Source organism: Dendropsophus ebraccatus, chromosome 13 (genome assembly GCF_027789765.1).
Source record: "Dendropsophus ebraccatus isolate aDenEbr1 chromosome 13, aDenEbr1.pat, whole genome shotgun sequence".
Taxonomy (NCBI): Eukaryota; Metazoa; Chordata; class Amphibia; order Anura; family Hylidae; genus Dendropsophus; species Dendropsophus ebraccatus.
In genome coordinates, this window is record NC_091466.1 from 43565569 (window position 1) to 43591942 (window position 26374).

At 40.9% G+C, this 26374-nt stretch overlaps 1 protein-coding gene across 4 annotated transcripts in view; it reads right to left on the reverse strand.

The window, feature by feature from the left end:
• Positions 1-26374, reverse strand: part of SYNE2 (spectrin repeat containing nuclear envelope protein 2) — a 225701-nt gene that overhangs the window by 166057 nt on the left and 33270 nt on the right. For all 4 annotated transcript variants that reach the window (XM_069949162.1, XM_069949164.1, XM_069949163.1 and 1 more), the window contains exons 3-16: positions 18175-18236; positions 14955-15050; positions 13106-13183; positions 12921-13013; positions 11841-12016; positions 9819-10018; positions 9563-9663; positions 7712-7813; positions 7496-7624; positions 5392-5556; positions 5052-5164; positions 3287-3449; positions 877-973; positions 437-621 (exon numbers count right to left, since the gene is read on the reverse strand). In XM_069949162.1, coding sequence (XP_069805263.1) covers positions 437-621; positions 877-973; positions 3287-3449; positions 5052-5164; positions 5392-5556; positions 7496-7624; positions 7712-7813; positions 9563-9663; positions 9819-10018; positions 11841-12016; positions 12921-13013; positions 13106-13183; positions 14955-15050; positions 18175-18236 — 1760 coding nt within the window. The remainder of the gene's footprint in view (positions 1-436; positions 622-876; positions 974-3286; positions 3450-5051; positions 5165-5391; positions 5557-7495; positions 7625-7711; positions 7814-9562; positions 9664-9818; positions 10019-11840; positions 12017-12920; positions 13014-13105; positions 13184-14954; positions 15051-18174; positions 18237-26374) is intronic.

Below are 26374 nucleotides of genomic sequence, written 5' to 3' on the forward strand. Positions count from 1 at the left end.
ACAATGTGAACAAGTGTTAGTGGAGTGCTGGCTATCTTTTTGCTTTTTATCCCTCTATGATATGTCAAACGACAGGTACACTTTAAATATGTCTCTATATATGCCTCTATATATAGACCTTAAATGCCTGTAAGGGCAAGACCACACAACGATGGCCGTCTGACCTTATTTTTTGGGATGGCCTCATTTTGTGACCAAAAAACAGCTGTTATTTAAAAACAACGGCCGTTATTTGGCTGCAAAATGACGGCAGTCCCAAAACAGTCCAAGGAACGGCCAAAAAATATTTCTAAAAAGTGAGGCTATATATGAATTAGCAAGAGACATCTTAATGGAGAAATATTGTTACATGTTTTTTTGTAAATTTTTGATCGGTTTGCCTTCAGAGGTCCTTCAACGCAACACATTGACATTACTGAACTATATCTATACTTACATTGGATGGTGCAATCCTCTGCTGCTCATCCAGCCAAGCTGTGATCAGGTTCAGATTATTCTCAAAACGGGTCCAGCTGGTAAGAACTTCTTCCAGGGTAGATTCTACGTCATGGGCCGATGACACAAAGGTCTTGTACTTTAATTCTATGGCTTCATATTGTTTTGAGATTTCAGGGTCATTAGCTAGATTACAAATTAGAAGAATCTGCATGTGAGTTACTGTGAATTTGCATTGTCCATTTTATGCCTCCTGTATTTAGCCAACATAATAACAATGTAACCCCCCCCCCCCCATGAGATTGTTACAAAAAGACATACTGCAAGCAAACCCTTTATAAATTGCCTATACTAACTAGTGTGTAGTGCTATGGGTGCATATGGACAATACATCTCTTCAGACTAAATATTAAATTCTACAGGAAAATATTATGTACTTACAATAGTCATCTGTGGTCAGTAACAGGTTATGAAGTTCTCTGAATGTCTGAAAAGCCGTCTCCAGAAGGACCATGAACTGTTTGCCCTCAACAAACTCCTAGAACAGGAAAGACACAGAAAGGTCATGGACAACTTACAGCTGACCCGAACTGATGGAGAAGCTCTGGTTATATTGAGAATGTCACCTGTTATAAAAGCCCACAGGGCATAATTTACTTTGACTTCTTAGTAGGCCCCAGAAGTGCTGCACAGGCTGTCGGTGGACAGCCTGGAACACATGGACAGCCTCACGTTATAGATAAATACTTGTTTTAATTAATTATGGATTGTGGTCAAAGTGTTATATTTTAGTAAGTCTATGTTCACACATTTGCAGTTTTGTTACGTTTCTTCATGTACATATTTAGGACCTAATTGATTATGTGGGCTCTGCAACTGTATCTAAATTGACTGTCTATTACAGTCATGTCAAACTCTGGCCCGCAGGCCAAATCTGACCCATGGTACCATTATTTTTGGCCCACCAGGCAATCCAGAATTTGGATTACATCTGGCCTTCCATGGCTACTATATAACAGACTATGGGGGAGGGCTGGCTACTAAATAGGAGACTATAGGGGAGTGTTGGCTACTATATAAAAGACTATGGGGAAGGGCTGGCTACTATGTGAGACTATGGGGGAGGGCTGGCTACTATATAAGAGACTATAGGAAAGGGCTAGCTACTATATAAAATACTATGGGGGAGGGCTGGCTACTATATGAGACAATGGGGGAGGACTGGCTACTGTATAAGAGACTATGGGGGAGGGATGGCTACTATATTAGAGACTATTGGGGAGGGCTGGCTACTATATGAGACTATGGGGGAGGACTGGCTACTATATAAGAAACTATGGGGAAGGACTGGCTACTATATAAGAGACTATAGGGGAGGGCTGACTACTATATAAGACTACAGGGGAGAGCTGGCTACTATAAAAGAGACTATTGGGGAGGGCTGGCTAATATATGGGACACTTGGGGGCTGTCTAATACATGGGGCAATTTTAATTGGGTTGGCTACTACATGGGGTAATATTGGAGGGGTTGGCTATTACATGGGTTAGGGTTTATTCATATCATAGCAATTTATCATTTCGCTGGGAGACGAATGCCACTGACAGTGCCAGGACCTCCGCATTCAATAATTATCAAGGTTGGCCCGCGACTTTGTCCAATTTTTTAAAATTTGGCCCACTTTGTATTTGAGTTTGACACCCCTGGTCTATTACATCACTGGCCATTACATTACACCTTATAATACACATCCCAGGTGCTACAGAAGCTCTTTTTAAACAGCGGATTCCTACAGAGACACCATCACGTGTTTCTTAACATCAGTGAACTAGCAAGACCTTCCTCTGAGGAGGAACAACCAAGCCAAGGGGGGTCTCCAGTCAAAAAAAACACCTTCCAACAAGCCACAATAGAAAAAAATACAGGACCTGGGGAATACCCCAGCAAGGTATCCATACACAAAGATGCTGTTCTGGGGTATTAGCCTCCCAAGGGGCAATGTTCCTAGATTCACTGACATTGAGAAACATGTAAAGGTGTCTCCACAGTGTTTTGGTTAATCTCCTGAGGTCAACCATCATTCTCTATTATATGACATGTATCCTGCATTTATCAGCGGCTTTCCCTTTCTTAAGTTCCCATGAACTCAGCTCCAAAGTGGGTGTAGACTGGTTACCATGATGATTCTAGACGGACGTCATTTTCCGTAGTGGGAGATTAATCTGCCTCTAAGTGGCAGATTAACTTAAATTGCCTTCCTGGCCTTTTGGTGTATAAAAATATACATATTTTTTACTTTTTCAGTGAATACTTGCTACAATCTGCTCAATATGAAAAAAAAACCATATGATTGTAACCTGTTGTGTTTCTTTAAGGTCAGGTGATCGCTGTACAGATAACGTATAGGTGTGGACTGCTTATAAATTGCCTACAGTCAATATTTGAACACCAAGGGCCGGAATCTAGTACAATGTATGCTACTTGCAGTGGTACAAAATAGGAACTCTGCCAATGTAATTTATGGAACATCCGTAGGATATGCCCTAAATTTTCCTGACATAATGTTTCAGTTTCCTACCCCTGAGACCCTCATCTGTGAGTAGTACAGGGGTGCTGAGAAAAATAAGTGAGGGTGCTAGAGGTGAGTTCTTTCAATCAACAGGAATACCAGAGATGGGATATGTACCTATTAAGGCTAGGTTCACACAACGTATTTTTTTAATTAATCACGGCCGTTGTTGCAATTGGAATACAATGCAAGAGTGGAATACAATTTTCATTGTCTACCGAGCAAACAATCTATTCACAGGCGTTAGTTACGTAATGGATATAAAATCTCCTTTGAACTAACCTTGTAATCTGCAAATAGGGACTCCACAGACTCTTGGGATTTGTACTTTACTTTCCAAGACTTTAGCTTGGGTCTCCCTTCCTCCAGAAGAGCGAGAACATTGTATCCAGCACATCGGTAATCCAGAAGAACACTGAAGTTTGCAGCTAATATCTTTTCCAACCTTAAATACAAATATATAAAGAGAATATCAATAAAATATGTTCATTAAAAAGTTCATAAAAATTAACAAATGAAGAGACCGTATTGTATTGGTGCTCTGGTCCAATTACGAGACTTAAAGGGGTGCTCCAGCATTGGGGCACTTTTTTTGGGGGGGCCGGGGAGGAGGTGGCTGAAATAAAAGACGTCCACTTACCTCCCTGGTTCCAGCGGCGGGTCCTGCATCACGGCGCTCCGGTGCCTGGTTCCCAGCCGCTTCCTGGTGTCTGACGCCGCCCGAGACGCTACGTCTCAGGGCCGCTCAGCCACATAGTGAAGGAGGCGGGATCCGAGCGGACTTCAAACAGATCCCGCCTCCTTCACTGAGTGGCTGAGCGGCCCTGAGACGTAGCATCTCGGGCGGCGTCAGACACCAGGTAGTGGCCGGGAACCGGGCACCGGAGCGCCATGATGCGGGACCCGCCACTGGAACCGGGGAGGTAAGTGGACGTCTTTTATGTCAGACACCTCCTCCCTGGTCCCCCCAAAAAAGTGCCCCCACGCTCGATAACCCCTTTAATAGACTAAATAGAAATAGAAAGGAGCAATGGTTAAAGTTCCCATACACAATACATGACATTTTGTGACCTATGTACTGATAGTATGTATCCCCTATCAGTGGCAGATGTCAAGGAGTACCAAGAATGTTAAATTTCAACATGTGCAGAAGATAAGCCAATACCAGAGCTAGTTGTCTGTGGTTTAAGCTGGCCGTACACATAAGCCAACATCTATCTACCCTTAATCTTATACACATCCATGTTCATGTCAGCTGAACTCCTCTGGAGGCAGCTTATATTACATGTTTAAATCCAGCATGCCCAGTCCTCTTTCCTGACGTCTGCCATCACGGTAGAGTTAGGGCCCTTTTACATGGGCCAATTATTGGCAGTGATAAATATTAATAAAAGTTTCAATGATCAGCCGAGGAGCAGGAAAACGCATACTCTTTAGTGATCACATCCTTTGTGCAGCCCTGTAAATCATCAGCCGCTTATCTCCCTATAAAAACAGGAGATGTGTGGCTGACAGCAATGTATTTATATGGCTGCACGACTGATACAGGGATCATTTGTGTGGACCAGCCACTTTGTCGTGTAAAGGCACTGCAAGAGAGTGCTGATCTCGCTGATTGTCACTTGTTTGCGGCCACGGATGGCCAAAGATTGCGTTATTTAGAAGAAAGCGGAATTCATAAACAATAAATAATTGCCCAGCTCCACTGAAATAGGCAAATTGTACTGTGTCCTAGACATCTTTATTTTTCGCCTCCCCATTGAGCACACATGAATTTTGAGTGTGAATGTGTGGAATAGCAGCTTTAGTGTCCCTTTAAGAAATGGCTAAATATCATTTAAAAACTTTGATCAAAAAGAAACTGAAACTATAATAGCAATAAAGTTAGGATGGTCACACTGTACGTTCTTTTACAGCAAGAGATTTCCTGCAGACTTTAAACTATGCTCTACATGATAATACACATAAAACACACTCTATGTAAGGTGCATGTCAAGCCGCCACAAGGCAAATACACATAATTATAGGCGTGAAGCATAGATTGTACCTTGACTTCATCTCTTCTGTCTTATCAGTTGGCACAATTACAACACCATTACCGTCTACGTTCTTAAATGCTCGGATACTCTCCATGTGATTTTTGGCATCAACAATCAAAGCCTAAAGAAAAGGAGCAGATGTTATGGATAATTGACAAAAGAAAAAAAAATACACACTAAAGTTCCCATGTTAAGGTTTTTTTTTTATAATGATTTTAGGTCAAAAACTGACAAACAATGAAAAACAATGAGAGCAAGAACACGCCATGCAGCTGTATCTGTGCATTTGCAGTTCAACACCTGGCCACTAGAGGCAGAAAGAAACAATTTTGCATGTGGATGCCTTACCTTGAAGGCATTAGATAACTCCTGGAGTAGAGACATTGTATTACGATGAGAGCCTGATTCGGGCAAAGCCTGGGACATCAGATTTTCGACCTCTGCCAGCCATGTCTCAATACTATCTAGAGGTGGAGGCAAACTCCTATCCAACTGCTTCTTCCATTCTGCAATCTGAATGTCAAGAGAACATAACTTCAATACACAGCAAAGTACAGCAACAAATATTCATACTTCCTAAACCCCACAATATTATGAAATGTGACTGACACAAAAGACTTCACAGTCAGGGAATAAGGTAAAAATGGAAAATGTCTGAGCTAACATATATAACCAAACATGGCAGCAATTCCTTGTAAAACTGTTACTTGGAATGCAGAATCTAACACTATATATTTTTTTATTTAAAATGTATCACTATACAAGATAAAATATGATGTCATAATAAGAGCATTCACATTGGATGATAAAAGCCTAGCATTAGTCACAGAGCATGCCTAGAAACCTCTCCTATACAAATTATAAAGTCTGCTATAGATTATTGTGTCTATGCCCATAACCTTTGGGGGGCAATTCAATAAAAAATTTTGCCAGACTTCTCCTTTAAGTTCTGTGGATTAAGTCTGCTATTTAGCTTGCGATCTGTGAAAAAACGTCTGTGATTGCATCAGTATTGCAATCACGGTCCATTTTTTTATGCATCCATTTAAAATGGTACAGTACTGATTATAAAGTAAAACAGTTAAAAAAAATACAACTAGCTTAGATAGAACATCACATCTGTGTTTTTCACGGATTTAAGGACTTCAAATCCCTGGAATCCGTGAAAAAAACCGTATCCCATTGATTTCTATTGGGAAATCTGTGCCATGATCATGATACGTTCTGAGACATGTCCTGTGTATAAATGGCCCCAGGATAGTGACTGTAGAAACAAGTATAACTATATTAATTGAGATGGGAATAACCCTTTAAAGTGACACTGTCACCCCTTTTTTGCATTATAACTTCTTTACACAAATGACGTCACGGAAGGGCACAGGGTCTACGGTGGTGATGTGGGCGGGGCTAAGTCAGCCATGAAGCACAATCCACAGATGATTTACTAGAACAAGCACCATGACATAAAACGGCAAAGTTTACCCTTTACACCTGTGAAGAGAAAACATAATGCAAAAAGGGGGTGACAGTGTCACTTTAAAGAAGTCCAGCGGGGGGGGGGGGAGGGGATTGTTTTGGACTGGGGGTGGGGGAACAAAATAAAGAAGGTATATTTACATGTCCTGGTGCCCACACAGTGCCACATCCCGCTCCTTGACCCCAGCCATCAGTCTTTCTTGCTCCCCTGCAGCTATGCCACAATCCAATTGCCGAATGACCCGCTCAGCCATTCAGTGACTGGGAGATTTGTGATGTGTCAGCTTTGCCCTGATGTACCCCAAAGCCGGGAGGAGATGACATCCGACGGGGTATGGGAGCCCCATGTTGTGGGGCAGCGTGGCCATGGGGGCTGGTAAGCATACTGTCTTATTTTCCCACCATCCTCAGTGGGCAATGCTTTTTTCCCTCCTGACCGGACTTCTCTTTTAAGTGTGGAGTTCTTATCCCAATACAACTTGTTGGGATAAGTTGTTGTCGCCAGCTCTGCCTCTCCCCTATCCTGCTTGTGGGTGGCACGGCACCATTCTCCCTCAACCCTCCCACCCTCCGGCAGGCCACTATAACCTCTACATGTAAACAATTAGGTATCAAGTCCCCCTCTATTGGTCCACATATCTAAATGCCTTAGCGTGTCTTATTGTCCTACCTAAGGTGTGCGCTAACAGTGGTTTCTACTAGACAGCTCTAGGAACCTCAGAAAAATAGTAAGTAGAAAAACCATCACCCCCAATGCTGGGGTGGCAGTAAAATGACAAATGGACCCCCTCTCATTGTTAGCTTGGTGCAGGAGGGGTTAAAGGGCTTTCCTTCTAGCAGGCGGTTGTCAATCATGCAGGGGATGTTTATATGAAGTACAAAGAAGTGGTATTACTTATACCAGTCCTGTAGGGCTGTAGCTTCCTATAGGAGAACTACAGCGGCATGGTAAGTGGTTGCAATGAACAATCCTTACCTGAAACGTGATATTTTCAAGTGACTGCTTAATAAGTAATTGCTCCTCAGCCTGAAGAGACTCCACCACTAACCCGGACATGAAGATTCGTTTCTGCTCATTAAATTTTCTCATGAATAACAGGATTTCCTGACAAATCAGAACAGAAGATGAAATATTTTCCATTGGACAGAAAAATCAACATTTTTTGTTTTCAATATAAAGAGGTTTTTTTACCTGGTATTTTTTGGTATAGGTCTCATCTTTCATTTCAGAAAATAACTTTTTTAATGTCTGCTCCTGCTCATTCAACCACTCCATGGCTTTATGTACTCGAGCCTACGAGGAAAATTCTATGTCAATTCTGCAATAAGATAAGCTGTGAATTGCTAAAGGAAATATAAGAAGGGCTACTTTAAATGGAGATGGAGAATCCTGGCGGGAGTCCAGGAGTGGGACGCGACACTGCAAAGGCATGGGGACTGGTATGTATAGGTTGCTTATTATGTTTCCCCCACCCTCTGGCCATCCTGATTTTTTTTATTTGCCTGGACTTCTACTTTAACTAGTATCTCATATATGGTTGTGGTCATTCCTTGACAGAAGAAAATTATTTTTGTGTTGGTTTGTTATGGCAAATAGAAGTGGGTTCCTGAGCTAGGTAGATCCTCTATGACATCAATATGGCAGAATTATGCATTTTGGGAAAGCTGCTGACACTGAAGACCTTTGTAGTAAACCCAAAGAAAAGATCCCTGATTATACACAACACTTTACTTGGCAGTCTTATAAATGAGCAGCAGTGAAACATATGCAATGCAGTGCACTCCAGAGAAGGGACCAGGTCCTAAGATCAGTAAGATTATTCAGCTGCAGATGGGCATGGCTGCTGGCCAATCAGCATTCATCTTCACTGGGCCAACTGACATCACTTCCTGCATTTGGTCTCTTTTTTGCTGTTACTAAAGATCAAAGGGCCTCAGTGACAGAGCCTCGACTACAGTTTTTTAGTAAGTGAGACACCTGGTGGCCAAATTTATAGCATTGTACCTCATATAGTAAACAGGAGGGGAAAAAATTAAGTAAATTGCAAAGATGTAGTTTATCAGCTCCCCTGCTGGTTTTAAATGGTTTATTGGTAACAGTGCCAATTTAAAGGGGTATTCCACTCAGACACAACTTTGGATATGTTGCTGCCCATGGTGAGAGTACTCCTTCCGCCAGTTCTCAGCCGCTGCTTTCTGCTGAAGAAACAACAATCTCTGTGTGAGCTTTTCTCTCTGTCTCCCCCTTCTATCCCCTCCCTTCTGAGACAGCTGATGTAAACAAGGCCCTGGCAGGCAGTATCTGCAGCATTGTAGCTTCTTTGTAATGCTGGGAGGATTAATCACAGTGAGTTCATCAGCAACTTGACCTCAGAATAACCCTCCCAGAATTACATAGAAGCTACAATGTTGCAGATAGAGACTGCCAGGGACTTGTTTACATCAGCTGTCTGAGAAGAAAGGAAGGAGGAGGGGGAGACAGAGAGAAAAGCTCACACAGATTTTTGTGTCTTCGGCAGAAAGCAGCAGCTGAGAAGTGGGGGAAGGAGACTGAATAAATAATTACAAGCATCGAATGAATTGTTAGTCTCACCATGAGCAGCAACATATCAAAAGTTATGTTTGAGTGGAATACCCCTTTAAGGCAAACAGAGAGGAATATTTTACTGAGATCACTAAAGGTGGCCATAGACCTAATGATTATGATAGTATCTATTTCTTTGGCATTATAGTTATTGCTTCCTACTAATGAAAATCTGTTAGAACACAATAGACATTAGTAGTAAATTCTGTGATCATACTACTTAGGGTTCATGCACACAGCTGTATTATTATTAAACCTGCCTGTGCAGCACTGGCCGTGTACAACACAAGGGAAATGTATGTCACCTCCAAGCTGCCATAGATTTCCTCCATGATTTATGCCAAGATACTGGTGCCCGCTGTGCCACTTTTACAATGTGCTCTGCCCAGTCATTGTGCAGACATGTGCACCTTTTCCCAATGAATACTGGAGTAAATGTGTACAGCTAAGATCTCATACCGACAGATCTCTTGTAGGTTCCTCCATGTTTTTGGAATACTGTAAAAACTGTGCCACATATGTCATAATGGATTTTTCATCAGGATCTGAAACATTCAGGTCTAAGGAAGATTAAAAAAAAACATAAATGACAATTCGTTTTTGTATAAAGTATTTCCACTTACATTGGGTTAACAAGGCCTGGGAAGACTTTATTGTGACATCTATGATTTATTGTAAAGACAAGTATAGTTTATCCTAAAAGAAATGTTTGTACCTTCCGGTTCAATGAGTTTGGGGATTTTTAACTCATTTTCTGCTATTCTAAAAGCCTCGTTCAGTTTTTCATCATTGGACTTTCCCTGAAACTTGTCCATGTCAATGAGATCCGGTCTCAAGGACTGAATAATGGCCAAGAAAGCCGCACCATTTCTCCAACTGGACTTAAAATCAGTTATATTAATAGAAGATCCCAACCTGCAAAAAGAGTGAGAGGATTATATTTACTGTGCCTGACTATAATACACATAACTCTGTTATCTATAAATGTATCTATATACATGAACTAAAACTCTGTTTTTAAGACAACTGCAGTCTAAGGCCATGTTCATACATGGCACAAACAGCGTCCGATACTGCAGTATCAGCTGGGTATACATCACTTTATCTTAGTTGGAATGCAGGCACATAAGGGTGTGCCCGCATTTCAATTAGCCATAAAACACAATGTAAAGTACGGCCGCACAAAATAGACATGTCAGTTTTTTGTGCGGCTAAATAGAACACCGGCCGTAGAGAATACAGTGTGTATACATTACGAACGTTGTTCTATAGAATCTAATGTTAAGCCACACTGTCAATAAACAGCTGCCGTTATGTATTGAAACAGCAATCTGCAACAACAGCCATTATTTATTGAAAATATACAAAGTGTGATTGTGGCCTAAGGCTAAGTTTACACAATTTATATTTTCAATTATTCATGGCCGTTATTGCAAATTACAACACCGCCCATTAATTGAAAATATACATTGCATTGAAGTCTATGGAATCCCGCCCGGAGTGTATACTTGCGGCTGCACGAAAAACTGACATGTCAGATTGGTGTGGCTGCTATTCATTGAATAGCGGTCGCACAAAACTGACTGTGCAGGCAATGTAAAGTGCAACTCCGGCCACACTTTACATTGTGTGCTATAGGTAATTGGAATGCCGGCACACTGAAAAGCACCCACACCTCAATTCAAAAGAAATTAAGTTAATCCGGAATTAACTTCACAGACAGTGGCCGTTCTGTCATATGGCCGTGTGCCAGAACAGCCGATGTCTTACGTTGTGTGAACCCGGCCTAATAGTCGTCATTAATACTTCATTGGTTTATCTAAAACAACTATTGCTCTCTACTAACGGAAGGATCAGATGGATTAAATGGGTTGTCCAGGACTAGAAAAAGCACAGCTACTTTCTTGCAAAAACAGCACTAACCCTGTCCTCAGGTTGTGTGATATTATAATTCATCTCCATTCTTTTTAATAGACCTGAGCTTCAGAACCCCATATCCAAACTGAGGACAATGGCGTTGCTGGTTCTTGAAGAAAGCGGCCATGTTTTTGTAAACCCCGATAATGCCTTTAAAGGTACTTACACTCTAAGGCTATGTTTCCACACAATATTTTTGCTGAGTATTTTGGTCAGTATTTTGAAACCAAAACCAGGAGTGGATTGAAAACACAGAAAAGCTATTTTCCCACACTGTTGAAATTGAGTGGATAGCCGCCATTTAATGGCAAAACACAGACATTATTTTAAAATAACGACAATTATTTGCCATTAAATGGCAGCCATTCATTCAATTTCAACAATATGTGAACAGAGCCTTTCTGTGTTTTCAATCCACTCCTGGTTTTGGTTGCAAAATACTGAGCACAAATACTGTGTGGGAACATACTCTAATACTTATTGTAAACTTAGACTAAGAAATTAAAAAAAATAGCAAAATTGATCACAGAGGGGCAAAGTGTTTAATGAGTTTGATGAATTTAGGACATCTTCAGACACTGTTGTCTAGAGGTGTCTATACACATTAGGCATGTGTCATCCAAACTGACGATTTTGATGGGACCAGTTGACCACCTATTAATGGAGAAGAGAAGCATTGGCCGTATTGTATTTCGGCTGCCGGATCTTGTTATTAAGCAGATAAGTCGCCACTTCTCTTCCATGTATGCCACGTAGACACCTAAATGAAAGCATATCCCTTTACAATGAATCACTGGGGTCATTCTCCCTGGATACTTACTGAGCACATCGCTCTTGTGCCCACTGAAGCAGAGCTTTCTTTGCAGAATTCTTCCACCTAGACTTGGCACTTCTCTTATGCGATGGGCTTGCAGTTGGGGAGACTCCATTTTTCGTCTCACACTTCACCGGTTGCTGGTCATCTGCAGTCTCCAAAATGCTTGCCAGACCTTCAATCTGTCATAAACCAAGATGTTGCAGATTTTTTTATTATTACTATTGTATCTATAGGTGACATTACCAAAATTTCCATTTGTATAATATGAAACATTTTCTTTTTTGCAAGTTTTATATAGATTTTTTTTTACTTATAGGACCTCTCCTTCTTTTATTAAGATAATGGGGCTGTTGTGGTTCAGGAGACAACTGAACAGTCAGGCACTGGTGGGACCAATGTTACAAACTCTTGGAAACTTACATGACAGGGTCTGTTTCTGTTTTCTAGGAATAGTGCCACCCTTGCTTTTGGGCTGTCTCTGGTATTGCAGCATTCACTTAAAGAAGACCTATGGCCTCTCCAGACTTGTCTGTCATAGTAAATACTTGTGTTTCCCATAAATTAACAATTCTACATCTTTTCCTATAGCTCTGTATTGTGCTGATTTTCTATTATTCTTTCTAGAAATGTATGACTAAATAGCCAACTGGGTGTTACCAATAGAGGGTGTGTTCCTACACAGTCTGGCACTATCCAATCCCAGCTGACAGTGTCAGACTGTGTAGGGACACGCCCCCTACTGGTAATACCCACTTGGCTATTAGGTCATATAATTCTAGTATAAATGTCTCCTCATAGAGCTATAACAAAATATGCTCCAGAATTGTTAAATAAACAGGTCCTCTTTAGGTAATGGCACAATTATAGTAATAAAAGTGGATCAGCAAAACAAAGAGCTATAAGAAAACATTAAATATATTTTATATAAATGTAATACTGTTTCATATGTTATATTATACATACATTATACAGTATATATCATATACGTTATATATTAAATATGTTATATCCCATATACCACTGCCATAATTTGCCCCAATATGATGTGTCATTTCATATTATAAATAATCTTCAAATACTCACGTGAAAATGTAAAATGATTTTCCATATTAGGCCAAGCACAATAGATGGCTTCCCACCAATAATATCTTCCACGTGAATGTTTATGAGCTTGATCTATAAAAAAAATACAATTCTATAGGTCAGAGAAAATTTATTATAGGAAAACTATTACAGTAACAAATAGGCCTAGCAAATGGTATACTTACAGATCGCGTTCCTAAAAAGTTCAGGGCTGATTCTATGTTACTTCTCGCCTGGAAGAGGTTGGTGCCTTTTTCCCGTGGCTGCAATATAGATAGGGATGAAGCTGATTGAAATTTTGGATCAGTCCACTGCATGTAACTGACCTTACAAATATTTATAAGTAAAAATAATAAAAATAATAATTAATATATATATATATATATATATATATATATATATATATATATATATATATACAGTGGTGCCTTGGATTACGAGCATAATTCGTTCCGGGACCGTGCTTGTAATCCAAATCCACTCTTAAACCAAAGCAAATTTTCCCATAAGAAATCATAGAAATGCAGACAATTGGTTCCACAAAAATGATTTATTATTCTGAATAACATGTAAAACCAATGAAACAAACATTCAGAAACAGCAGAATCTGTGATATTATAAGTTACTGTACAGTAATGGAGAGGATGGGAAACACAAGGACTGACAGAGACTGCAGGGAGCAGGAAGGAATAAGCAGGGCAGATGTGGGCACATACATGCAGCACTCTCTTTCCGAGGAGAGAGGGGTTACAGCTATGGAGAGATTACCTCCACAGTCCTGTCCCCTGATGTAAGCCCCAGCCTGAAGTGGATCTGCTATGATTTGGAATGTGAGGCAGACTTCCTGGGTCAGAGTACAGGGCTGTAGACCCTGCTATGCAGACCATGCCCCTCCCCCATTCCCGCTACCACCCAGTACAGGAACCAAGTCACAATTTTGAAAAACTGTGAGCTCTTGAACCAAAACGCTCTTAAACCAAGGTACCACTGTATATATATATATATATATATATATATATATATATATACATTACGAAGAAAATGGAAATTGTAAGGAACACATTTTTGCTGTCACAAGTCAGTAAATGGAACACTTGAGAAAGGCTCTGGTTCTCAGCATGCTTGAGAAAGGCTCTGGTTCAAGAGCTGAAACGTTGCATTGTTATGCAGACTGGCACAATAAAGTCGTTTTAATTGGAATATGATGCTGTCCTCTACCTGCTTCCACTATTGAGATTGGGGAAATGAGTCGAGCCCCCTGGGGACTGTGCATCGGACAAGTGTTTCCGCGGATCCTGTTTCTGTTTTTTGATATATATATATATATATATATATATATATATATATATATATACACACACACACACACACACACACACGTGCACACCAAAACTAGTTTCACAGCAATCCTTTTTATAGTCCTTATAGTATAGTATATCTGCCTAAAAGACAATTGGCTGCAACTGCCCCTGCCCCCTAATTGATGTCACCACCTCTTACCAGCCCTACAGCTACATTATCATCTCCATGTCATATACACATATACATACATATCTCTATTGGAACATTAGATATTTGTATACCATTCTGCCTTGTGCTGAACAATGTCACATATTGAGGAGAAGACAGGGAATGAATACAGCAGGTGCTGCAGACTAACTGACTGCAGAACAATAGTATGCTGTGTACTGATATGTTATGGGGATCTGGCAGGAGCAGGCAAGGTAGGAGGGCTGTGATGAACAACTGAGGGAAGCAAAGCTTTTAGGGAATTGTAATACTGAGCAGCTGCTCAACCAGGGGATAGTGAGAGGACATGGGAAGGGAAAGGATTATACACCCACAGAATGAACGGATTTTTGATTATTTCAAATATGGAAGGGGCAAGTAGGCAATGCTATATGCTTTTGCAGCATTTTTTGGTACCTGACACTGGGCGCCTTTAACTACCTGCCAATCAAAAATGAACTAAAGCCACAAAATTGATCTAAAAAAGAAACTGTAACAACAAACACATAACAAAATATAGATTACCAGGTTTTCGCCAGAGAGAACTTCAAGTAAGTCAAGGAGAACATGTCCATTCTGAATATCAACAAATAGGTCTTTTACAGCAGATGCCCGTGGGTGCTGGAAAGCAAAATGATAGAAACATGATCATCCTTGTGGTCACATGTGCAGTCACAATATTTTTAAGCATTGCAGTTTGTTTATTTATTTCATTCAACTAGCATTTATTCTAAAACTAGACCTATTAGATCCAAGAGAGACTTAGTGAATCGAAGAAAGACTGCCTGCTAGGACCCTCATTGGTCCAGAGAACACAGGAAAATTCTACCGTGGAATAAACGGCACTTACAGCATTCATTCTCTTTTGAACATTCCCAAGCTCTGGCTGCGCATTTACATTGCCGTTCCATTGGTTTGGAGGACATTTGTCCTCTGTGTTTGGGATCGTCCAGGGTTCCTGTAGTCAAACCCTCATTGATAGCTGGTTATCCCTTATTTTGTGGATAGGGTCTGGCTGTTTAAAATGAGAATACCCCTTTAGGTGGCCTTAACATGTCTGCAAATTTGCGGACGTTACATATGGGAAAGGAATGTCATGGATTCCTTCCCCGCCTGGCATGATGCGTCAGTATCATGCTGGCAGCGGGGAAACTGTTTGAATCACAGTGGCACTGTAGTGACAGAGCCATGCGGTCAGACCACTGCTTTTAGAGAGAGTGATGGTCAGTAATCTAACCACAAAGGTGAATGATGGGAGAGAAAGAGTGGCCATACCAGGAGAAGGAGCCAACTTTGGTAAATTAATGTGCACAAATATTTAAAGGTGTATTCCAGTAAAAATTCCAGAAAAATTTCACTTTACCCCTTTCCATAGGGGAACAGCATAGATATAGAAAGCATCAAGGCACTGGTCAAATGGCACCCAAACACAGGGCTCGCAGGGATCCCAGTGAGACTTTTCATGTGACTTGTCATACTGTTTGGCTGTACTGTCCTGGTGGTATCAAAGTAGTGGGCCCCACATTGAAACCTAGAAAAATTCTACCGTCTACTGACCACCGGTACTGTTAAGCATGGACACTATTTGTAAGTCAGGTACTATTAGTTTGGTGTTCTGGATGAAGAAAGGTTTATTTCAGCTTAGATGTATCTTCCTTTGTGACAGATTTGTTTTCTTGGAGATCATGGTAAAGTTTTTTGGAAAAGATTTAAATAATTTGTTTGATTGGTAAATTTATGTTTTTAATCTGGGGTTTTAGACTTGTAGGCCATGATTAACTTAGCTTTTTGTTGGGTTGGACCTGCTCTGTCTGGCTCAGGAGGCAGACCTCATGGGGTAAGTTTGCTCTTTATGAGGGAATTTTATGAGTAACTTGTAAATTTAATTTTATGGTTAACAAAGAAGGCCATGACCAATTTTACACCACCCAAAAAGTTATTGTGTGTATATTTCTTAGAACAGTTGAAACTGGGTGCACATCTGCATCTGTAATCTGATTTGAAAGGATCCATTTAGCTAGTTTCACACTTTAAAATTTCTGAAAAACTGCAAAAAAAACCCAAAACACAGTAGCTGCCAGATGTTGGCTGGAAGTCAACGAAAGTTTATGAAATGCTCTAAATACTTGTTTATTTGGTGTGGCGTTTTTCTCTCCTCTCTGGCGTTTCTGAGGCTCTATGGCAATTTTTCAGAAACATAGCATGCTGAGGGGGTGTGGTGTTGTTTTTACTGCAAACTGTGGTGTTTCTCTTCCATGGAGGTCAATGGAGTTTGTTTTGCTCATCTAAAAAACACCATAGCTTATGTTGGGTATGTCGATTTTTTGTTTTATTTTTTGGGAAAGTCTGGCCCCCAGGGGGGGGGGGGGGTTAACCCCTTGTGGGCTAGACTGTGCTCTGTTGGGTGGGTTGGTAAAAGGTGACAATCTGGCCTGGTGTCTGGTATTGTTCATCCCTTGAGTGACGTCTGATGATGAGAATGAAGCCCCCATGTACTGCGCCTGTCCCAGCAAGGAAAAGGGTCCCTTAACCCTCTTCCTTGTTGACACAGGTGCAGTGCGAGATCCGTCTGGTCCCTAGGGTGCTAGACTCTTCTGTGTGGCACCCAAGGGATTAAGTGGGGATGTAGTGCATCCTCACTTAAAGAGGTTGTCCAGCTTGAACTAACTTGTCTCCTATCCACAGGATAGGGGAAAAGTAAGTGATCGCGGGAGGTCTGAACTCTTTACCCCACGCCTATCTCTAAATCGGCCCCCAGCCCCCATTAATTAGCTGTTTGATGGAAGAATGACACCGGACACAGGGAGGGTAAATTTACCCACACTCTCCACAGAACACAGTCTGGCTCTCAGTAGATTAACTTAACCCCCTTAACCCGGCACACAAACTTAACCCGGCACACAAACAACTCAGTGCGCTGGGTCTGGCACCCGCCCCAGTAAATAAGGGGTTATCTCTAGGTAAATTCTGCCAAGGGATACTAACAGTTTGCCATTGGGTCTGATCAAGGACCCATATAACTTGACAACAAGGAAAGATTTTTCCCTGGATCTCACAGTTCATTGTGCAATGTTCTTCCATGTGACCTGTCAGTGTAGGTTTTCTTTGTAGTACCAGGTTTTGTCAGCCTCACCAGTCTGAAGTCTCCTGTCCTGGCCCCTCCCACCCTAACTAAATTACAATGTCCTTTATGTAATGGCTCTTTATTGGACCAAGGGTAGAAACAAACTTTGAGTAAATTTTTTATTGCTAATGTTATGGCTGAGCCTATATATGATATGTTTATGGAGTTGGTTTAAACATTTTATAGGTTGTAAATTTTATTTTATGGTTAATATAGAAGGCTGTGGCCCATTTACACCACCCAAAAGGTTCACAGGTTATGTGCCCTCTGCAGTCAGCTGTTTTCTCTGAAGAACCTGAAATGTTCAATTTCCCCTGAAGCATAACAACAGTAAAAAATGAAGCATTGCATCGTACGCATTGAAAACAATGGCTGTTCATATGGAACACAACAGCCAAGGTGCTCCAGAGAGAGAAGCTCACTTTGTAGTCACGCTCAGTTTCAGCTATACAACAGAGGAAGTCACTTTTGGTTATTATTAACTCACAAAGCCAGTTCCATTATCTGTTTCAAGCGCAATAGTGTCTGTGTATTGTATTAGACCTTGGGGATCCCACCGGGACCCTTAATGTAAAAGCCGCTTCTTCTGGTCTATGAAAAACTTTGGTAAATCAGTATTACCTTTGACAGCTGTGAGTTGATCCACTTTGAGAACGTTCTCTTCTGTGTACCTTCTTGTTCAGCTGTAAAACAAAAACAGTATAGTAGTACCGTTGGTGATTTAAGTATATATATATATATATATATATATATATAATTTTGTTAGCATCTTGGTTTCATGTTATATCATTATTATAGGCCTCTATATAGTTTTTTCAAGGTTAGCAATCTATTTCTTGAAACAACTTATTAAATTGTAATGATCTGTTTAACGCTAGGGTTAGAACATAAAACTTTACTAGCTCTTTATAAAGTTGTCAAAACAGTTGCTACTTCTCACATCTTGAGAGTGTACAGAGACCCATTGTTACCCAGGAATCTTTGATTTAGGACAATCCTTGATAATCCACACAGATCCTTTCATAACTTTTATAACACTTGTATTGATTGTTCTGGGTACAAGGTGGAGACCCATAAACTATGATATGAGCATGGGAGTCACAGGAATCAACCACATTTGGCTATTATTGTCTCACGGATCCCCAGGACCCTTTACTTATTTTTGGTTTTCTATGACTTAGGGAAGATCTTTAGATTTGTACAATTGTTTTTCTTTTTTTGCACCCTGTTGCCTTTGGATTGTTTACTTCTAGTTTAAATAGTTGGAAAACTAATCAATCTTTGAATTAAAACAAGTTAACTCCCCAGCTAAAGCTTTGGCTGTCCAAGGATGATGGGAATTGTAGATTTGTAACAGCTGGAGACTCAAGGTTTCCTAACTTATAGCTTTTTCTTTTAAGGATAGGTACTCTATAACAACACAGGCAAAGAAAAAAGGTGTCTAATGAGTAACTTTATTAAAAGGTAAATTGCAGTATTTATTTGGGGTGGTTAAAGGGGTTATCCAGCGCTACAAAAACATGGCCACTTGCTTCCAGAGACAACATGAGTATTGTCTCCAGGTAAGGTGTGGTTTGCAATTAAGCTCCATTCACTTCAATGTAACTAAGTGGCAAACCCCACCCAAACTCAGCGGTGCTGTCTCTGGAGGAAAGTGGCCATGTTTTTGTAGCGCTGGATAACCCCTTTAATACAGTGATTCAACCTTATGTAACGACTGGAGTCGTGGATTCGCTCTACCGCTGCTAGTGATGACGTAAGCTGCACCAGGGAGCGGAGTCTAAGGGGCCACCGGTCTTCACCAGCACCCACTGGTGGGATGGATTTGCTGCAGCAGCCGACTCCAAGGTCGCTACCCCTGAGTTAGCCGTGACACCTTAAAGGGGTACTCAAAACATTTAGTTTCTTTTAATATATTGTTGGGGCTGCACAGAATATAATAATGGCAACTGCCATTAGCACCAGCAAAAGGGCCATGTCACCCCTTACTGCTGCCAGTCAATGTATAAATGTTTATTGTTTTTTTTAAGTTATGTTACAAAGTTTTATAACTTTATAAAAGAAATGTAAAAAAAAAATGTTTGAATACCCCTTCAATATAGCGCCACTGTTTTTACTTACTTATATGGACTGGTATTGAAGCATTTACACATTAGTTGTACTTGGACACTTATACTTCTTATAATCCACCTCTATATTTTATTGGCCATTAGTACTTTGGCAATACTCTTAATTAGGTATCAGTTGTCGTATTGTTATCACTGTGTTTTATGCCTTGACACTTTACCCAATAATTCATTAACCCATTAGATACCTTGTGTTCTTAGTCTGAGTTTAAGTACTATAAATCCTTATTCATATTGTGGCACCCACAGAGGTTGGTATGTATTGTGTAGCCAGCTCTGTATTATATCCCTATTTTTCTGAGCCATCACTTGGCCCTGCATAAGTGCAGAAGTGCTCAGAATGTGGATGTCAACCCACGTAATTATAATCTGTAGGGATCCATTAATGTAATATCTACATAAGGGATCTATCAGGAGGCTAAGGCATTGTGGCTATAAAAAACATCATTATATGCATGCAGAATTCTAAGGAAATTCTAAAGAACATTGGGCATGGGAAATTAAAAATTCTAATTTTTGCCCATTTTTGGTAATTTTCTTCCCTCAAGACTGTAATCAGCAGCAATTTGCTTCCTTCTTGTTGGGTCTGTCAGGATATACAAAAGCTCCTTCAACTTCCTATATGTCCACTTACCACAGCCAAAAGCAAAGTGCAGGAAATAGTTAAAGGTCAACATGTTTTCCTGTCCCAAACTGATGATTAAAGTAATGGTGAAATGAATGATGAAAGATGGTGAACTTGGAGGCATACACAGATGTAATAAAGCATCAAATACATCTATAGGTGCTATATTGTGGACTAGGAGGTTGTATGGACCTGTTATACAGCTATATGCCTAAGCTTAGGGTACGAAACCTTGGCTCTCCAGCTGTTGCTAAAGCCTTGGCTGTCCAGGCATGATGGAAATTGTAGTTTTCTACAGCTGGAGAGCCAAGGTTCCCTACCCCTGACTAAGCAGGTCCTTATTGGGCAGACTAGCTGGTCAACCAGCTTTCCTAGCCAAGTGAACTGCCCCATGAGGACCTATGTTACATACTTGTATCACATTGTTTCTTAAAGCCGATGGTGATTCATGAGACCCACTATATAATGTGGATTAAATCATGATGTTTGATGATAATGTTCAACAAAACCCATAATTAACTGTAAGTTTACATTCATTGTATTGTACCAATTGCTTGGACTTGGTCTTTGACTACCTGGAAAGCTGTGATTTTCCTGCTTGTACACCATATTTGCGTTACGACTGGCTGACATTTAAGATATATTCTGCCATGAATGTCTGTTACGTAAGGTCATAAAGGGGTATTCTGCCGTGTCTCATCTGGGGGTGACAACACATTCAGCCAACCACTGCCCGTGGCTGAATGTGACTGTCTCAGAAGTGAAGGCGGGATCGCTCAGGCGGGGACACAAAGATGATGTTGGAGGAGATTGGGGGAGCGTGGAAAGGGAACAATAAGCTAAATGCTATAGGCAGCAACATATGAAAAGTAATTTTTCAATGGAATACCCCTTTAAGGGGCCAGCCTCTCCATAAACATGAAAGTTTGGTATGGATGAGAACTGAGAAGTAAGCCACAGCTGGACTGCTCTGGCACCAGCTTATCGCTCCAATGAAAATCCATCATGCCCAACCCTTCTCTCTACCGACATCATCTGTTGGTGGAGAGTTGGGAGGCCTTCAACATCTTATACTCATCTTTAGCTGACTTTAGTATAAAGAGTATGGGCATCTTTACTTCTGAGACCCCCACCTATAGCGAGAACAGACCTTAATTAAACCCCCTTCTCACAGATGAGATGGTCATTGCATCCTTACAGAGATTACATGGCAAGTTGACCACTTATGTTTAACCTTGCTCTGCTGTTTTTGGACTGGAATGAAAAGAACTACAACCCCAGTTCCCCTGACTAATTTGGTCCCCAAGCTAAAGAGGATGTACCACTGATACATTGCTTTCTTTTTTTACATGAATAAACTGTCCCTGATGCGGGGATGCCGGTGTCACTGTCCTATTTTTGAACTGCGTCACAGGTTCCCACCCACAGTGCCGGTCTATTGCCGAGCAGAATTTTGGCTCAGTATTTTGCAACCAAAACCAGGAGAGGATTGAAAACACAGAAAGGCCCACGTAATAATTGCAGTTATTTTAAAACAACGGCCATTGCCATTAAATGGCAGCCATCCAGTCAATTTCAACAGTGTGTGAACATAGCCTTTCTGTGTTTTCAATCCACTCCTGGTTTTGGTTGCCAAATACTGACAAAAATACTGTGTGGGAACATAGTCTAATGTAATAATCTTTTGAGTAGTCGGTCAATGCACTTGCCCTGTGAAGCCGAGCAAACTCTTTCCAGGTTAGTCTGGTTCCTATTACAATTAATGGTGAGAAACTGCAAAGGGATGTGATCTTTGTGGATGGTAGTAACAAAGTATAAAATGTAGTGATGAAAGTGGGATTTTGGAACTAGGACTTGTCATCTCAAGTAGAGGGGATTTTGGTAGTGTTAAGAAGCAGCTAAAATGGCACTATGTCAGCTACATAGCTAGATCAATGAATGGTGGAGCTGGTGGTTGAACATACTGAGGACATGCCAGCAACTCGTCTTCCCCCTGAATTACTCATCTGCATCTACAGTTTTTATATTTCCTACCATGGTATATAAGGGGGCACAGGGAAGACTTCTGGAGTTGTTCTTTAAGCTTATGAGTCACTACAGTATTTTCTACTTATTTTTAGCCATCTGGAAAACGAGTGTATTAAATATTACATCTTGAATATTCACCGGTTATGTGGTAGATGTTATCTCAACATGCACGATCTTGTATAACAGCTGCGGGTAAGCCATGGCTCTGGAACAGGCGGCCCTATTCTTGTACACATGAATCATGACTATTATAATACACATATAAAACTGGTAAACTGGTAACACAGTCCTATCACCATACCGAATCACCTTCTCCAATGGCGCCGGCAGAATACAGTTATCATTTATGATGTCTATATTTTGTCAATGGAAAGTGGATATTGTCTCGATGATGTCAGCACTTTGGCGATGTATACATTTAGATCTAATGCACTTGGATGTATTATGGCTCTGTACGTGCAATGTGACTTAATGGACATTGTTGGATTTATCATGCATCTATAAGTTAGATGTATAAAAGCTGGTCATAACATTAGTCTCTGCTGGAGTAAAATATGTTATAACAGTAACAGAGATGGTCAGAACTGCAGAAGGAATAAATCCAGAAAAGCCATGTAGAAAGGCAGAAATTAAAGGGGGTTCCACATGGATTTCTATATAGATTTCACCTTCTCAAATCTGTCTAGAATTCCATTTAATGGAAAATCTTACAAACATTTATTTTTTGCTTCAAGAATTGACATGTCAATACTTCACGAGAATTCCATGTAGGATTATGCCCTTGCATTTTGCAATTTTCCTCTAAATCTATCTTGACAAGGAGTTCATTAGAAAATAACAAGGATTTTTGACAAGGATTTTTCCTAGTCAATTTCCTTTGGAAATACTATAAACCATAAGGGTATACAGCATCCGAGATTGGATCGACAGTGTAAGAAGTGTAGAAGTGTAGCTACCCACTGCCTGCCGAGTTGAGCTTGTTACTCTGATGTATATCCGATGTAACCAACAAGACAGTAAGCACCTGTGGAGTAAAACCTGATGGTACATTCGCTTTAAGTATTCATATTAAAGGAATCCAGTCAGTCGTTGAACCTTCATCTGTAAAGTTATTGCTGAGATATGAGAGCTGTATATATATCACTCCATATCGAGGCAGATCTACAAATCATAAGGAAATGCAGCTTCTGTAATATTCGCACAATAATGCAGGTCTAGTTAAACTGTTTCCCTAGGGCAATGAAATGTATGTGGAAGGGTGTGTATACAGTATGTAGATAAGTTTTTATTCACCTAAAACCCTACAGGTCATTCTGACATTGCTGTAAATCCACCTGAAAAACTGGATCTATAAGCAAGTTACCTGCAAATGCAATGTCATACATTCACTTAAGAAACAAGAGTTGTCTGCTCTGGAGGATCCCTTGTGTCGGCTTCATCTGGGGACAACCAGAATTGGAGGTCAGCAGGAGCCCTTGATTCCTGAGTGCTATACATATTATAATAGGAGTAAAACGAAAAAGATCCTCAATAGTGCAGAGCGCAGTTAGTGCAATCACCTGAAGTTGACTATCACTTTAAAACCACAATAGCATTTGCCATATAGATATAGCCACTATCAAAACGAAAGAGATTTATTTGGAGTAATGACGATTTTTGGCACAAACATCCATTAGTGCCTTTCTCAAACTTGATATAACTTTTGCACAACACTATATGGTGAGTGTACAGTGGTTAATCTCCTCTGCACATATTCCCCTGAACATACAATATTACACTAGGGAGCACCCTTTCTTCTTCTTCTCTGTTAATACATATGATAAGAGTTAACATACAAATCAGAAGGTAAAATCAAGACCAAAAGACATAATAAGTAAACAACAGACTGGTACATAGGGAAGGAGGATCTTAACGGCAAGGTTATACAATCTACAAGGTGAGGGAAGGAGACAGGAGGTGATGGGAAAAGCTGGTCAAAGTACGGCGAGAGGGCAGCAGAGTTTGTCTAGTCTGAAGATGTAGGTAAGACAAGAACACAAATGAAGGTCTTGTGAGGATCAGAGATTGGGGGATGGGTGGTATCGGGAGATCAGGTTAGAGATGTATGGAAAAGACAGGATGTGGGTGGCCTTGTATGTAATGGTTTACAATTGAAACTAAATTTGATAGGCAGCGGACAGCAAGTGAAGGGATCAGCAGAGGGGAGAGGCGGAGAAGGAGCACGGGGTGAGTAGGCTGGCCAGGAGAATAAGGGCCCTATTACACTAACAGATTACCTGACAGATTTTTGTAAGCCAAAACCAGGAATGAATCTGAAAAAAGGAGAAATCTCAGTCTTTCCTTTATTACCTGTTCTCTGTTTATAGTCCATTCCTGACTTTGGTTCAAAAAAATCTGTCAGATAATCTGTTGGTGTATTAGTGCCCTAAGGGATGGACAAGAGAAGTCCAAAGGAGTTCATTAGGAAATGACAAGGATTGTGGTAGGCATTTGACAAGGATTTTTGACAAGCATTTTATCTAGTCAATTCCTTTGGAAATACTATAAACCATAAGAGTACACAGAGTCCGAGATTGGATCGACATCTTGTTGTAAGAAATGTAGCTTCCCACTGCCTGCCGAGTTGAGTTTGTTGCATGGTCTACAACCATCAGGTACATCGCTTTAAGTTTTTAAGGACCCAAAGGGAAGGACAAGAGGGACACTCCCTAACGTAGTATAAATGAAATAAACATTACCAACATCAACCCCAAAGGAAATTGGCTTGCCTCCTAGAATTGTGTAAGCGTAGGCACAACTCAATACTCCATAGCAGCTCTTTCCAGTGTTGTTCCTTGTTTTCCTGGCATAGGCAGCATAGGAATGGGCTAGCATACTTTTGAACAACCAGGATATGTTTATAAAAAAGATACTGGCCCAGGGTTAAAAAGAACGCTTGTAGAATCCAAATTCCAGTTTAATTAGTTCTAGTTAGAGATGAGCGAACCTGGAGCATGCTCGAGTCCATCTGAACCCGAACTTTCGGCATTTGATTAGCGATGGCTGCTGAAGTTGGATAAAGCCCTAAGGCTATGTGGGAAACATGGATATAGTCATTGGCTGTATCCATGTTTTCCAGACAACTTTAGAGCTGTATCCAACTTCAGCAGCCCCCGCTAATCAAATGCCGATCGGTCGGGTTCGGATGGACTCGAACCCGAACCCGGTTCACTCATCTCTAGTTCTAGTCAATAAAAATATAAAATGCAATGCATTCTGGGCCATAAGGCATAAAATACAGCGCTTATGAGAGCATTTTAATAGTGGGAGTATTTTTAATAGTTTGAAGTCTAAAATGATGGGGATAGATTTTAAAGAGGTGACTTGTAATACTGTACACAACCCAAGGACATGGAGGGTTCTGGTTTTGTAAGAAAGTAGTTGTATTTTTTCTATTCTTGGTTAACGTGAATGCAGCGCTCTCTTTCTTCCCTGAACCGCATTTTGTTTCTCTCTTTTCTCCGTGTTTTTGCACTCCTCCTGGTGAGACCCACATGGCCGCAATTAGCAGGAGACACCTGAGTGCACATGGTTTTAATCCCTCCTGTCTTTTCCCATTCTGTCTGCAGCAGCTATGGTGAGCGCAATACCTCATCCAGACTTGTGCTGTTTGGGGGCGACCTTCTCCGCCAGCGGTGCTGGCCGGGTTCTGGTGTGGTGTTTTGGGTCTGGTCCTGTGGCATGGGGGTCGCAGGGCCGCCCCATGGCCCCCGTTCCCTGACTGTGCACGCCTGCGGGGTTGGTAGCCACTGACTGGCACGGTGTAGACTTAGTGTAGGGACCCATGTGTATCAGATACCAGCACGATGGTACATGGGGCAGTATGGCTTGATCAATTCATACACAAAATTCTAAATTTTTATTTAGCCTAGGGGCACTAGTATCAGCCATAGGTGTGAGGTGCAGCGCTCTCTTTCTTCCCTGAACCGTGAATGTACCATCAGTACATTAGTTTTAAGTGTAGCACATGGATAGAACGGCACCGGCGTGGGGAAGTCGGTGC